The sequence below is a fragment of the Centruroides vittatus genome, unplaced genomic scaffold (genome assembly GCF_030686945.1).
Source record: "Centruroides vittatus isolate TY-2023 unplaced genomic scaffold, ASM3068694v2 contig_538, whole genome shotgun sequence".
In the NCBI taxonomy this organism is placed as follows: Eukaryota; Metazoa; Arthropoda; class Arachnida; order Scorpiones; family Buthidae; genus Centruroides; species Centruroides vittatus.
In genome coordinates, this window is record NW_027122316.1 from 132550 (window position 1) to 148536 (window position 15987).

The window sequence follows — 15987 nt, forward strand, 5'->3', positions numbered from 1 at the left end:
CTGCATTATAAATGACTCGTATAAACATCTTCTGGAAATAACGCTTAAAATCGTGCATCTACAAAATTAGAAGATAGTAAGTGGCCTCGAGGGAAAGAGCGCGGAAAATATTTCTTACGGTAGAACACCACGCCTGTGGTTGACCCAAAGTGGGGTATACGTAATCTAGGCTACGTGGGGGGAAAGTTGGGAAAACGTCTGTCTAAAGTGATTAATGAGTGATCCGGGATTTTTACGGGAGTTTAACCATCGCCGAATTCAGATGTGATGATAAGCGAGTGGGCCCCTCCCGCGTCTGTGACAGGCGACGATTTCTGTTTGAATCTGCGCAGATACATTCATTGGCGCTATGGATTCGGACGCCATTTATTGGACTTCAGTAGTGAACCGAAAATCGGAATCAATTGGGGACTGGGGTTGTTCAGATTAGGGATTTGTTCCGATTACCCATTATGTACGAAAAAATATATTAACCTGTCCGATGTTCAAATTTTTCTCCGTCGCGTGTCGCTTCGTGTTGAATTTTCGTCGATTTTAAGCCTAACGAAAATTTTTATAATAATAATCGAGGCTATCGTATCGTTAAAAATTATTTCTGCATTTTGTACAAACAAAATAAATATATCGAAGAATATAAAAACATGAAAATTATACTTTAGAAGTTAATTTAGTATCAAAAACGTTCGATTCAGCACGACACAGTCCGACTAAAAATCGTGCCGATTACTGGCGATTCCAATTACCGGGGTTCCGATTTACGAGTCTCTACTATTAAGTTTAATAACTTGACTCGTGGGTACCCGAACGTTTAGTATTTTAATATTAATTTAATGCAAATGTATACATCCCAATAATAATAGAGAAAAAATAAATATATTCAATGTACATTTGTTAAAAGAAAGATTTTTAATGTCGCGGCTCTGTAAATACGTCAACACCGAAACGAAAATCAGTCTAACACAGGGAAAATCGGGGAATTACACCGCGAAATGGCGAATTGCGCAGCGGCGTTATTACGAATCGGCGTAAACCGACAGCTACCCGTACAGTGCAGTCAGCGATTAAATACCGCGTGCGGCGAGAAAAATCTAAAAGAAACGTCTTTGTATTGGCTCTATTAATATTTAAATTCCATTATAACTCACAAAAGATATTAATTATAGGTGTATTTTTATGTTAGTTAAGCAACTGTAATCTCTTTCAATAAAAATAACGTACAACGATAAATATTACTTTCACTTATGTCGAAATTCTATATATATTGAATCTATTATGACTAAATGAATAATACGAACAACGCAAGATTTCGTGAAATTTATTAAATCAATTTTTAATTATTATTAAACAATTTTGCTTAACTCAGAAATTTCGAAGTAAAAACCCCGCGAATTAAACCGAAAACATCCGAATGGATTAAATATTTTCTTTATTCAATTACTTTGCTTCCGCTTTAACTGCAGCCTTTGTCGGTGAGCTAAAACAACAACACGTGAGTAAATAAATCAATTGTCTAAAATACCAACGAATTGTTAAACAACGAAGAACAACCTGGCGGAAACTGCAGTGTGCGCACTCTCGCAAAGCTCCTTCAACTCCATCAAGCTCACTCGCAGGTTCTGCGCAAACTCATCCGAGTCCGTCGAGGGGTCGTTTTTGAACGAAGAAATGCAAAAGACGATACGACTCTCCTGTGGATTATACGAACATCCGTATCCGTCGGGCACTACAGGACCGTATCCGACTACGATGTCGTAGGTCGTGGGAAGCTACAAAAAGCCACTCAATTAACTCTCTTCCACCCGTTAAAACTTAATCAATGCGCAGAAAGATGCCCGACCTGACTGGCGAATAAACGGAAATTCAAGAACTCTTTGTAATAATCTGTTTTGTAAAGTGGTGGTTCTTGTAAGCCGTGCAGAGCAGCCATTTCCTTTAAGCACAGAAGATGGTTATCCGGTCCTTCTCCGTTCATTGTCTGCACGAAAATACATATCACGATTACGGAATTGTTAATTGCTTTTCTCGGTTAATTTACAGCTCTTTGCTACTTACGTAGATTAGAATTTCGCTTTGCTTTTTCACGGCATTTTGGAATTTAACCCATTTTTCAGTCTAAAGATATCGAATGACTCGATTTGAATAGAGTTTTGGTATAATTGAGAAGTTTTCAGTCGACTCACCTGACCGAGGGAAGGATCTAACATGGACTTTGAAAATTCTAAAGCCTCTTGACTGGAATTGCGGATGTTATCGATGCGACCGAATCTGAATTTTCTCAACGCGGCACTTTCGTAAGTGGCCGTCATTCTGCCATGCATTCTGTAGAGAAAATACTAACATCGTTGACTTAATAACACTCGAATAGACATTAAAGGAAAGAGAATCGTCGTTTAAATGAACCTGAAGTATGTCAACTGCAAGCACAACTGAATGAACACATCGGGACTGATTCTTTGTTTCTCCGGAAAGTCTTTGCCGTAATCGTTAAATATAAAAACTTTAAGTTCTAGTGTGTCGATCATTCCGAAAATAACGTTTACGGTGAATATATGTTCGTTCGTTAGACCATAATTGTCTGAAAGATCAAATGAAACTGTGCTCGAGTGACAAATAAATTATAAAATAATAATATAAAATGATATAATAAATATTTTGAGAAGTTGCATTTGTCAAAGAATTCCTTGAAAAGAACAAAAGATTAAGTCGGGATTGCTGCAACGTTTGTTTCTGATTACGGTGGAATTTTCCTTCAAAAATAATAATAGTTTCTGTAACATTTCTCGATTGAAAGAATCAAAAGAATCTACTAAATGGGAATCAATATCTAATTATGACAATTTTCTGTAAGTAAAAGTCTTTTCAAACATAAACACCACATACTCGGTGATTTTACGTGTTAAAACAACGCGTAAAACCACCGAGTATGTCGTTTTACGTGTTATTTTAACACCACGTACAGTACGTATCGTAACTTGTAAGCGGTTACGATACTAAACACAGGCAAAGCGTGAACTGACGTTTCTTCTTGTTTTCTACACGTCGATAAAAATTATTACTCGTGAATGGTAAAAATGTATGTTACGTGTCTACGACGGCCGATGCACTTTTGATCTCTTTTGCCAGGGGTTCGCTGATATTCCACGTGAGTCTTCTAATTGTCGTACGATTATCGTCTGCAAATCGTATGAAACTCACCCGAGTGTCTTTTTCCCTGCAAATAGATTAAACGCTTCGCTTTCGTTTCTAATATTTAATTCAAGACCTTAAAATATCTTACAAGAAATCCAGGAATTCTTCACAGAATTTTAAAACGTTAATCGATTCCGACACCGAACGTTCCATCGCAATTCCATTTACACCGTTTTTGGTCACGATAAACTACAGAACGGCAAAAGTAAACAATCGGGCTTCGACTTATTTACAATTCTAATAGGCAAAAGCAAAATAATAATGCGGGTAAAATAAACATAAAAGAAATGATTCTTTCTTTTGTGCCGATATGAAAACTACTGGACACATTTTGGTTAGAATATAAACAAACCTAACTTTACGGAACAAAAAAACATTCAAAATATAAGTCTCATTGTGAGATTATTTCTGTGTCTTTTACGTATTACAATTTACGTTTGGATTAATTCTCTGGTAGACATATTTATTCGGATCAAATCCTATTTTACACGAAAAGAGTCTCCCACAGTATTTTGAGATAAAAGCGTGCGATTGAAAATTATCGACTTTTTCTGTTAGTTGTTTTCAATAAATAAATTTTACCTGAATAAATTTATCGAACCATCTGTTACCGGTGGAATGTTCACTTTTATTGCCGTGAAGAATGTGGTGGGCCCTGTCTTCCAACCTCTTGTACGAAAAGCTTTTCGGTTTGGTTCGTTTCCTTATCCATTCGTTCGATTCGTCCATGCACACCACGAACATACAATTTTCAATAATACGAATGGATTCTTTATTATTTTCATCTGCGTATTCATAAATTTTACTTAACCATCGAAGATCTTTAATATCTAAGAAACTTTTCCTTTGATCTCACTTTCGATCATTTGTTCTCTTATCCTTGCCCACTCTTTTCGATTGAGAGCTGTAAGAATACCCACTGGCGGGTAGTGTGGCTCCTGCTGACTTAACCCTTCGATTTTCTTCAGCTCTTTTACGAGAGTATCTTCGCTCGGATAACTGTCTATAAAAGGAGTCACCTTCGCTTGAAATAACTGTTGAAGATTTAAAAATACACTCTGAAGTTTTCACAATTGTATCAATCTAACATCTAATAAACGCACTTAATTAGAACTAATAACTACGAAATGCAAATCAAATAGAGAAAGTACTTTCTTAACACTGGAATGGTTCTGTTGTAATATAAATATTGCAAATGATAACGTCTTTCAGAAGATGAATTTACTACAAATAAGCTTAATACGGCTTGTATTTACTATAATATATATCTTAATAAATGTGATATATAAGCAGCGGGATTCAAACGTCTTAGAGAAACTTTAATAGGTTGAAGACGTTTGCCAAATAAAACGAATCTCAGCAGCAAAAAGGTGTTTAGTGATATATTTTGAATTGTTCCGCTGAGGGTGTTTAGATTATCGATTACCCCCACCTTTGACTCATCAATCGATTGTACTTTTTTCCGTTATTTTCATATAAGTTTTCTTGTCAGTGATGAGTAGGCAATAGAATAAGAAGGCTAAACCCACCAGAAATTTAAAAATTCATCTTATGGTACACGATAAAACAGTAATAGAGAATTTCAAATAAAAATAATAAATATCACCCGGACAATTCATTAACCGATTAAATAACTTATTCGGTGTATTACGAAAAATCATGGGAAATAACAAAAATTTTTAGAAAATCGATTGAAAAGAATATTTTCTATTCGGGGTGAATACAAGGAAAAGACCGAGTCCCTGCAATTGAGTATAGCGGTACACGTACAGAGGTTATTGATAAACAAATAGGGAAAAATTCAACGTAATATATTTCATCATAAAAAGACAACTTAAAAATATCGGAAACTTATAAACACGATAAATCGCATTGTCTTCTTCTTTACCTGATTGTTGCAGACCACAATGAAATATCTGGCGCCTTCGCTAAAAATGTGCTCGTCTGTAATCGCGCCCGGTCTCCTGTAAGCCGTGAAGAAGCGACGATACGTGGCCATGGAAAGTGCATTCTCTTTTTCTTGTCTTCCAGAAAATTCCTGTTTTAATTCACCTCTAGAATAATTCAAATAAGTCATTTTATTCACACTTTCTCTCGTGTAAATAATTCTTTTCTTGTTATTAATGTCTGTTTACCTGGCGATTCTTTTGTTGAAATTAAGCGAGAAGAGGATAAATCTCGCTATGAATCTGAGAAATAATACACAGTGATGAATAAGACGATTTGTTAGAATTGACTATTTTACGAGAAACCATTACCGAAATCTTTCGTCATCCGTATTGAATAACCGCTTCGGCAGCAGGAAGAAAGGACTGGAGTTGATGGGGAGAGGCAAAGGATTTTTCAAATTTTCTTTCAGCCAGAATTCGGTCACCTGCAAGGGCGTTTATTGTTATCGATATTTCTAGTGAAACGGGGTGTCGAGAAAGAAGAAAAACTCACGTAATTTTCATGGCTTTCTGCATATTTCTCCAACAACCCCTGCAGGTTCTGCATTTCTCCCGACTTTTTATAATCTTCTACCAATCTTCGAGCTTCCTCGTATTTGTCACCGGGGACAATTGCTTCGATTCCTTCCAAGAATCTATTTAGAGTGACGGGGAGCTCGGGAACCGACGGCTTCGGCAATTCCTACAAGGGAAAGTGGTTTGACAAATGTAAATACACCGTGCTTGTTGCATGCATCGTCAATTACGTTACAGAATATAAAATCCTTTATCACAATTGATGGTTCAGACTCACACTTTCTTTCATTGCAGACATTTTCGCTTCGTTTCTGTAGAAGGAGCTCGAATTACAACTTGTTAATTTGCTGAAGATTTTTTAAAATTGAAACAATGCGATTCGGTTGTTGCACAATAATGCCTCGATGATATTAATACATAATTAATAAAATAAAATTATAACCTTATTCTAAGATCTATTTTGTGCATTCAACTATCGTAATTGATGTCAATAAAATTACTTTAAAATATTTCTTTGTTTGTATATACGAGAAGTGAGTAATCTAGAGAGAGAATGCTTTCTGAGAGGACTTTTTATGGGAAATTGGACACAATTTAGATGTTATAAACGTCAAAAAAATCCAGAAACTTTACATTGCCAGCCTGTTGTCCAGATTCGAACCCGCGACCAATTACCAGTGTTGGTTAGTTTAAATAATTTTTGTATAATACCATAAATAATTTTTCGTTTATGATCGAGTTTATATACCCGATAAATTTTTAGTGTACGACGAGTGTAAGAGGTTTTTTTTTTTTTTTAAACTCTTTCCGCCCTGTGGGCACTAAGAGGGCCTCTTTTAGTAGGCCCATTATGGGTTCGGCCAGGCCCACAATGGGGCGACCGGGTGGTGAGGGACGGGGCCCGACATATCCGAACGGACCACCCCCCGAAAAATTCCTGGGGATTATTCGACCCGTTCGGATTCGATCCCGGGTCCCCCAGAGCGGTAGGCTGCCACCTTTACCGCTCGGCCATCCGGCCGTAGTGTAAGAGGTTACTGGAGTATCGTGAATATCAAAACTAATTAATTAATTAACTTTTCGTGGACGGATTTGAATCGACTAAAATTTATTTAAGTTCTATTGAACGTTGTCTATGACCCTAGCAAATTTTGTAATTATATACCGAATAGAAGTTTTTATTTTTGACCGTTTTTCGGTCTCCTTCAATATAAATAGTACAAATGATCGAAAATCTCGTGATGTAATTCAGTATTTGCATTAACTAGTACAGAATCTGCTAGAACCAACTATTCTCCTGAGGCGTTTATGAGAATCTCTCGCGACAGTCGACCGGCAGCTGTTTTCGGGGTCAAACACTTTTAAACACTAAACTGCACGTGTCTCGTTGCGATTTGTGTTAGATGGAAAAGAATTACAAATTTGGTATCCCGAGACATATTTTATAACGAAAATCATTTATTTTAAATTATTTTATATATATTTTTAGTAGTTTTTCCTATAAAAACGTCTTGGGGGTGTTTTCGCGAAAAATTTTACGTTCCAATTTTTTTAAATATGGAAATTGCTTTTATTTCGACATGAATATTAATTATCAATAATAAAAAAAGGTCCTTAAGGGACAGATACTGTATTTTTAATTCTGGTGTTGATCATTGTTATATTATATGTTGTATACTGCACTATTGAAACTAGCAAAACTTAATGTATTATTTATTACAACTAAAGAGGAGACACACGTGGTGTGCTCTATGACACAATTGACGACTCTCGTTCGCCGCTAGTGTCGCCACTAGTACATATCGTAACACGTCCCTTTTTTTGAAAAATACAAACGTTAACAATATATAGTATGTTTACAAATTTTGTGGGCTTTTGTCACTCTCACTAAACAAAAATCTGCGGGACTTATTTATCTGCCTGTCAGAGCGGGTTTTTAGAACACGGGGTTGTGCTGAGACAGGTTCAGTTGTTTTGTCAGGTTGTGCTTGACTGTTCTCCCGCTCAGGAGTAATTGGACTAGATGTAGGCATGCTGTTAACTGTATCTTTTATTTTTCGAGTTGGCACTTCTGTTTTTCTAGGAGTCTTCAATAAATGATGTCTGTTTCTTCTGTAGTGAATTCCATCTGGTGTCGTAATGACGTATGTTCTGGGTATCGGGCCAACTTTGACAACTGATGCAGGTGACCATGGTTCTTTTGGACTCTTTTTATAGTATACTTCATCCCCTTCCTTTAGAAGTGATAGACTTTAGTGTGCTGGTCATATAGGATTTTGCTTTACTCACTTCTTCTGTACATATTTTGTTGTAGTGTTATATATCTATGACTCTTGGCCTCAACACAGTTTCGCTTACAGGGAGTCTCACTCTCAGTGCTCTAGACATCAGAAGTTGTGCTGGAGAATATCCACAAGGGTTTATTTCTATATTGGAGCATTGCAATGTATGGAGCTGAATCATTTTCACAACACTTATTAAAAAGATGTTTAATGGTGCCAGCAGTTCTTTCATTGTTCTTGGGATAGTGTGGACTTGACGTTCTGTGAATTATGTTCCAACACTTTAGGAATAATCTAAATTCTTCTGAATTGAAGGGTGGACCATTATCAGAAACAATGACTGCAGGAATTCCATGACGCCAAACGATTGCTTTTAGATTTGCTATGACCAGTTTAGCATTATTGGAACTGACTGAGACTAATTCGAAATATTTAGAAAAGTATTTTATGACTAGCAAATAAGTAATATTATTATAATAAAAAAAGTCTATACCTACTTTTTGCCATGGCAGGTTGACACGCTCGTGTGGAATAAGAGGCTCTGCATTGTTCGATCTTCTAAATTTAATGCAGGCATGACACTGTTCTACTTTGTTTTTTATATCGACATTTAAGTTTGGCCAATACACAACGCTTCTTGCTTGTCTTTGGCATTTTTCGATGCCTAAATGACCTTCGTGAATAATGTTTAATATTTTGGAACGAAGACTTAAAGGAATTACGAGTAGACGACCTTTAAACAATAAACCATCGATGACACGGAGTTCTTGAGGTATATTAAAGTAAGGTTTTAATTGACAGTCAAACTTGTTTCTTGATGTAGGCCACTGAGTAAGATAATATTTCATAATGATTTGAAGATCCGCATCCATCAAGATCTCTAGTTTAATCTCTTCTAGACGTTCAGGGGACACTGCAAGATTAGTCATCAATACGTTTGCGTGTATACGGAAATCCTCCTCTAGAGAATCCACTGCATCGGGTAGATCTACTGGAGCCCCACTTAAAGTATCCGCTATGAACAGGAATTTGCCCGGTTTATATGTAACACTCGGATCATATTGTTGCAGATTCAGCATCATACGTTGTAGACGCACTGGTACTTCAGACAATGGTTTCTTAAATAATGTCTCCAAAGGTTTATGATCAGTTTCCGCAATGACCCTATGACCGTAAATATATTGACGAAACCAATTACAATCATACTGAATTGCGTACAGCTCTTTTTCTATTTGTGCGTAACGTGACTGACACTCTGTCAATGACTTTGATGAATAGGTTATGGGTCTCTTGTAGTATGACTGCACCAACTGCCGCCTTTGAACTATCCACAGACAATGTTAAAGGCTGGTTGGGATGGAAATAAGTTAAGACTGGGGCATTGCTTATTACCTCCTTTAATAATTGAAACTCTGACTGCTGTTTCTCTGACCAATGAAATGCTATATTCTTTTTTAACAATAGACGTAGGTTGACGGTTTTATCAGCTAAGTTATCAATGAAGATCCCAAATAATTTACCACTCCCAAAAACGCTTAAGTTCTGTTATATCCTTAGGTGCTGGTAGGTGACATATTGCACTAACTTTACCTGGATCAGGACACATTCCATTTTGACTAAAAATGTGACCTAAATACTTGACTTCTTTCATTAGTAAGTGACAAACTCTAAACTTTAAATTGATTTGACAAGCTTTTTCTAGGATTTTTTGCGGTATTTCGTTACGGGATTCTAATGTTTGACTATAAATCGGTATATCATCAAGATATATCATGATTCTTTGTATGTCTGAGAACCAAACAATCATGATTTTATGGACAATTTCTGGGGCACTTGACATACCATAAGGAAGACGGTTAAATCTAAATCTACCAAAAGGCGTATTAAATGTAGTTAGCCTCGAACTGTTTTCATTGAGTTTTATCATCCAGAACCCAGACTAAAGTTGAAAAATACTTAGCACCAGCTAATTTTGACATCAGTTCTTCTACAGTTGGTAATGGATAATGACACCTCTTTATTGCTCTATTCAGGTTTGTTGGATCGAGACAGACTCGCAATGACTTATCTTTCTTTTCAACAATAACGACTGAATTTACCCATTCGGTAGGCTCACTTACTTTTGCTATAAAGATTGCATCTTTTTTAAATCTTTCGTTTAACACAAACGGGATTTTCCTAGGAAATATCCGCTAACAAAGATATAGTGCCAGTGATAGAACCTATCACTGGCACTATATCTTCGTTAACGGATATTTCATATTCACCTGGTAGACAACCAAGACCCTCGAATACATCTTTATACTCCGACAGGACTGACTCGTGATTATTGATATTAAATACTCTTTTGACTAAACCCAGTCTTTGGATTGTAGGTAGCCCTATAATGGTCTATCAATATTGGTAATTACAAAATGAATTCTAGCTGACAAATTATCATTGATTACACCATTGACTAACACCTTTTGACATAAGAATGACATAATTTTTCTAGCAATTTTTAAACTTTTGTAATTCCTTACTGACATTACATTAGCTCGAGCACCCGTATCCAAATTGCATTCTAACATTTTGTTATTAAAGATGGCTGACCTGTGTTACCGACCGGTGAACTCGTTATTTCGAGCTGCTGCTAGTAGGACGATGACAACTATAATTCTGACACCATGTTATATTATATGTTGTATACCGCACTATTGAGACGACTAGCAAAACTAGTCTTTGCACTCATTAATATATCATATATTAAGTGCGTTCAAATGAAACTCGTTCGACAGCTTAAAGTACCAAGGAAAGCACATTTTAGAAGACACTAGAATTATTGTACAGAAGAATGTGATGACAGAAGTATGCGAACCTTAGATGTAATAAGATTGTAGCAGTAGGTGAATTAATATGTGTCGAAGCTATTTGCGTGTAAACACCAATCTTGACGTTGAGAAACCAACCATACGCGGTTGGCGTAGACGGGTTTCTCCTCCTTAAACCCACGATAAACACAAGCCTTCGCTGAGTCGCTGTAAGAAATTTCTTGCCCCTTCTCGAACAACGAATGGTCTCGTGGCAACATGTCAGAAGTATGAACAAGATACTTTGCAGCTTTCCACCTCTTTCTGAGAAGGGTCTGTATAATAGTGACAGCGAAATGCAGGCATTATCGTGGAGAAGAATGATGCCGGAGCTGAGATGACTCGGGAATTTATTTTTTATGGCACGATGGAGGTTGTTGATAACGCTATGTATTGATTGTGCCGTCCCTTCTTTAAACTCTGGTAACAGAGTTCAAAGAAGGGATCCTTTGCGGTCGCAGAGGATCGTGCCCATCACTCGGCCAACTGATGAAAGTTTTGGGTTTCAGAGACGAGACAACTCTAGGTGTTTTCAGTCCATGTTCTGGATTTGATAGTTTGAAATTGTGGCACCACGTTTCAACGCCTGCCATTATACGCCGAAGAAACACGCTAACCTCCACCTGCCAATGGAAAAAAATGCTGCGATGGTACCATTCATTGGTGTTTATGATGTTCTGAAAGCATTCTGGGAATCCACGGTCACGATAGATCGTACTATTTCAGTGAGATTTTGTACTCGAATGTAATTATACGAAGGTTTTTTCCTACGAACTGCCAGTATAATGTGGTTAACCTGCAATAGCCTTAACGTCAGAGACAACGTGCGACTGACCCGACCATGGCGTCCAGAAAACCAAACATTTTAAGAGGCAGCGTAACCCCTCTGAACGGGTCGAAATTTTTCGGAGGTTGTTCATCCGGATATGTCGAGCCCATTCCCCAGCCCATTCACCCGAACCCATAGTGGGCTTGCTACAACGGCTCTCTGTGCCCATCGGACGAAAGAGTGAAAATAAGACCAGACCGTGGTTTATCCATGGTTTCTGTACGTCCTTACACAATCAATCTGTAACCAATTTGTAGAGGTGGTTTTCAATAGACATTTATCCCATAAACAACACACATCCTTTGGTTTGATCTTTCCCTGGGGATTTCGTCTTTAAAAGTTTAATGTTTGTTCGTTCTGTACTTTAGACGGGTTTTCAACAACCGTCATATTGGAACACACCACATTTCTGCGAATCCTACTTCTCACTTACCCAGTTAAAGATCGATACGTATGTAAAGCTTCGGAAGTGGGCCTACTATTTGTGCAAATAAGAAAATCTTTTTTTCTAATTTTTGTATAGAAGCAAATAATAATAATTGTTGTTATTATAAATTAACGTTGTAAAAAGAAACCGTCAGACAAGAAAAAAAATAGTCAAACGAAAAGTGAATATTACATGTCCATAAAAGGACATGTCTGTAGAAATTTCTGAGAAAGTCATTCTTCTTAGGTTGAAACAATAGATGAATTTGAGTACTTAGATCGAACATCTTCGGTAGGAATCGAATTGTCAGTCGATGTTGACTCATCCAACGACCGGGGTTCCGATCTCGTTACAATGCGTAACGAGGGGGGGACCAATTAGAGAGCGGAGGCAAATCGACATCGACCTATCGGAATGTTCGATCTGGGACTCAAAAGAAAGTTATAAAAACCCTGAAAAAAGGGATGTGACGTTCTCTCGGTCATTAGTTCTCTCGGTTCTTGGCTCTTAGAGCTTTGTCTCGCGATTTTACGACGGGGTTTTTTTCCCGTGATCTTCGGCAGTTGGATTACATCTCTTTTGGAAGGTCACCCACTCCCTTGGATTTGTCACCTGTAATCGGAATCGTCCCTACGTCCGGAACTTTCCCTCGAGAAGCTGAACAGTGCGCCCCGGGGCCATCATACTCCTGCGAAACATCGGAGGACTTTTCTTGTGGACTTTCGATTCCGAGAGAAAGCCCAGAAGACTCGAACGCCGCCGCTGATAAAAGTATATTGTAGTTGTAAGCACCTTTTGTTATATAAACGGGTTACGAATGAAAACCTGTCTCTTGAGAGTTTCTTTCACTCCCACACGTGGATCGTGACCGCGCGACATTCTGACTAACGCAGTCGTTCGGCAAACCTCACACGTAGGCATAATTAGTGTGATAAACTGCTGGGCCTTCGATATGGTGCAAAGCAGCCATTTCTTTTAAATATAAAATATGGTTATCTTTTGCATTTAATCCGATCCTTCTCCATTCATTATCTACGCAAAAATGTATTATCACAATTATAATATTTTAAATTCCAAGTATAATTCCATAGAAATCGTTTGAAATGATACAAAACTAACAATAGAAGGTTTGTAACGTCCTAATCGGTACAAGATTAAAGGCAATACGAGACAAAATATACACTGAAAGTACACTCGACTGACAGGAAAACTAAGACGTCAGCCGACTCCTCAGAAAGTAACCAGCATCAAATTTATGCGAATTTTAGAAAATTATCTTACAAAGGTTAGGTTTACAATGGAAAAAGGCTCTTATTGCTTACAGGGTGGAAAGGTCCAAAAAAGTGATATACTTTGTAAAATTGCCATCAATTTATACGTTTTTAGTATTTTAAAAGCTTCGAGGAATCGTCTTCCTAAGAGAAATCCAGTATTGTGTAAAGATTTTCTTACTATTTTCGAATGACAACCTACGTAACGGTGTTTCAATCTATAAAAATAACGAACCCAGGACTAAGAAGAACACTAAAGAAAACTTGAAGACAATTTATGATGAAGACTTTTAAAAATCATTGGAATGAAATGGAATAGAAACCATCGATGCACAACCTTTACTGCTGAGTTGCACAGTAAAAACAACTACCAAGACGGAAAATACAATACAAAAGTGATTAATTCCTTGAAGAAACAACGAAGATTGAGGCGATTAAACGTAAGACCAAGCGCAAATTAAAATGGAGTTATGGATAACGACGAACACGAAAAGATTTTACTCGCAACGTTCATCATAAATACTGTTTATCGCGATCCATTAATTTATTACTTCAACTTTGATCATGTTTACCAATTTTGCAATATAAGGAATAAGTTTGTTGCTTTGAGCTACGTTTTAGATTCAGAAATTATCACGGATTAGAGTGGTATTCACTGCCCTCTTCCAGGCAGCGAATCTGAGTCTCCAGTCCCTTCAAATTTCGAAAGTCCCGTTTTTCAAACCATTCTTGGACCCTTTTCGCAATTCAATATTCTGGCAGTGCAACTAAGCTGTCGCTGCTGTTCTGATAAAACACTTTCATCGATAACACTCACTCTTTCTTCTGTAAGGGCATGATTAACGATAACATAAAGGCACGAACAATGATTTTCTTGCTTTCAATGCAGTTTTCTATAGTAAGTTAAGTCTGTCTACATTGTTTAAAGATTTCGTGAAAAGGCTATTTGGCGATGATTTTTTACTTAGGAAATGTATTCCCCATCTATATATATAATCGAGACGAGTTGATAATAATAATAATAATAATAATAATAATAATAATAATAATAATAACTCTCCCAGGGTCACCACCTGGTCGTGGTGGGAGAGCCCAGTAATTTTACTGATCCATAGGGCAATGCAGGCTGGAGCACAAGCTCCTGGTAGGGACACCCATGCCAGTAAGGTCTATGGGGAGAAATGAAGCTAAGAGTGACCACACACCCACATTCTGCGGAGATACGTATCATGGTAGTAACCAGATCTAAATGTGATACCGGCTCGGACGTCGCCCGGGTTAACAAGGTCCGCGTTCGTGAGTTAGGCAGAGGCTCACGTTCGAAAAATAGGCCACAGTCTCCATTGGTTACCGGTGGCGAAAGCAGCACCGGCCCAAGCATGGCTACTGCAATGCCCTCAACAGATGTGAGGAACCAACCCAGCCTTGGTGTTTCTGTGGCAATGCATCCACAGACCACAAAGGCTGGAAAACCACGCCAACGGATGAAATGGACTGTAGAAATGAATGAGTTTATCATCCGTACTTACTACACGATCACAAAACTCGAAACAAACATGACAGCATACAGACAACAACTACACCTTAGATTCACACAACAGTATCCTCATCTCACTGTCACTGAACAAAGGGTTGTTGATCAAAAAAGAAGAATTATACACAACAACCTTATTCCACAAACAACACTTGAACTTATCAAACAACAGGTTGCTGATCAAATACATCAACAGACAGAAACATCTAACATTAATGAAGATCATGTAACCTGTCAGGATAATCCAGCAACAAGCATTGATAATAACACACATACAACAATTACCACTAATGATACTACAGACACTTCCTCATCCATCACTGATAACATAGACATGGATTTAGTTAATACGCTCTCACTTATATTTCAGGAAACACTCACTAAATATACAGGCACAGATCCCACACAAAGACCACGAATACCAAAAATCAACACGTCGAAAGGAAGTAGGAAAAACACTAAATTATGTAAACACTCACTTACTACCACACTACATTCATTCAATTTCTACACTCTCAGACATTCATACATTAGTTTATGCTGGGGCAGTCACAGTAGTGACACACCATGGACTGAAAATACAGTCACAGACAAATACACAGAAAACACAATACTATCACAAGCCTGCCTGGCAGAGAAGAATAGAAACACAAATAAATGACATTAGACAGCAATTAGGCAGGCTGACACAATACACTAAAAACAACATAACACCTAAATTAAGGAAACAGCTCAAAAACATTTTCAAGAAAATAAAAACACACACAAAACATGAACGTCACAACACACACATTACAGAATACATTGATACACTAAAACAAAAACTTGCTGCCAAAGCACGTAGACTCAAACGATACAAAACATGTACACTACGAAAACAACAAAATAAATTATTTACAAACAATGAAAAACTCTTTTACAGACAAATTAATAACAAAGCAAACACTGATACACAGCACAGTGGCACACCAACAGAAGAAGAACTCACAACGTATTGGTATTCTCTTTGGTCCAGTGCTGTCACGCACAATGCTGAAGCAGGCTAAATCGAGGAGGAGAACAGAAATTTACACAACATACCAACTATGCCCTGTGTTGAAATAAGCATACGTGATTTCCAATACACTGTTAACAGAACACA

At 37.4% G+C, this 15987-nt stretch overlaps 2 protein-coding genes across 3 annotated transcripts in view; both read right to left on the reverse strand.

The window, feature by feature from the left end:
• Nucleotides 1–1382: 1382 nt before the first annotated feature.
• The window catches only part of LOC136978445 (choline O-acetyltransferase-like), a 221724-nt gene continuing 207119 nt past the window's right edge, over nucleotides 1383–15987 (reverse strand). Inside the window, exons 12-13 of one of the 2 annotated variants that reach the window (XM_067274151.1) lie at nucleotides 1838–1975; nucleotides 1654–1766 (exon numbers count right to left, since the gene is read on the reverse strand). In XM_067274151.1, the coding sequence (XP_067130252.1) occupies nucleotides 1950–1975 (26 nt within the window). In that variant the 3' untranslated portion in view covers nucleotides 1654–1766; nucleotides 1838–1949. Of the gene's footprint in view, nucleotides 1475–1653; nucleotides 1767–1837; nucleotides 1976–15987 lie in introns of those variants that run through there. The other variant, XM_067274150.1, reaches the window with a different exon arrangement.
• LOC136978427 (choline O-acetyltransferase-like) lies at nucleotides 3079–6054 on the reverse strand. The gene is made up of 9 exons (XM_067274125.1): nucleotides 5932–6054; nucleotides 5632–5820; nucleotides 5448–5563; nucleotides 5325–5378; nucleotides 5078–5243; nucleotides 4046–4223; nucleotides 3772–3974; nucleotides 3278–3378; nucleotides 3079–3211 (listed from the first exon to the last, which is right to left on the reverse strand). The coding sequence occupies exons 1-9, from the start codon at nucleotides 5950–5952 to the stop codon at nucleotides 3079–3081; spliced, it is 1161 nt and encodes a 386-aa protein (XP_067130226.1). The 5' UTR covers nucleotides 5953–6054.

What these genes read in the sequence shown, in the direction of transcription:
- LOC136978427 (XM_067274125.1), bottom strand. Translation starts at nt 5,952, where the DNA reads ATGTCTGCAATGAAAGAAAGT. An exon ending in CAGAAAGCCATGAAAATTAC is followed by an intron (nt 5,564 to 5,631) that starts GTGAGTTTTTCT and finishes ACGCCCTTGCAG; the next exon opens with GTGACCGAATTCTGGCTGAA. An exon ending in ACGGATGACGAAAGATTTCG is followed by an intron (nt 5,379 to 5,447) that starts GTAATGGTTTCT and finishes ATTATTTCTCAG; the next exon opens with ATTCATAGCGAGATTTATCC.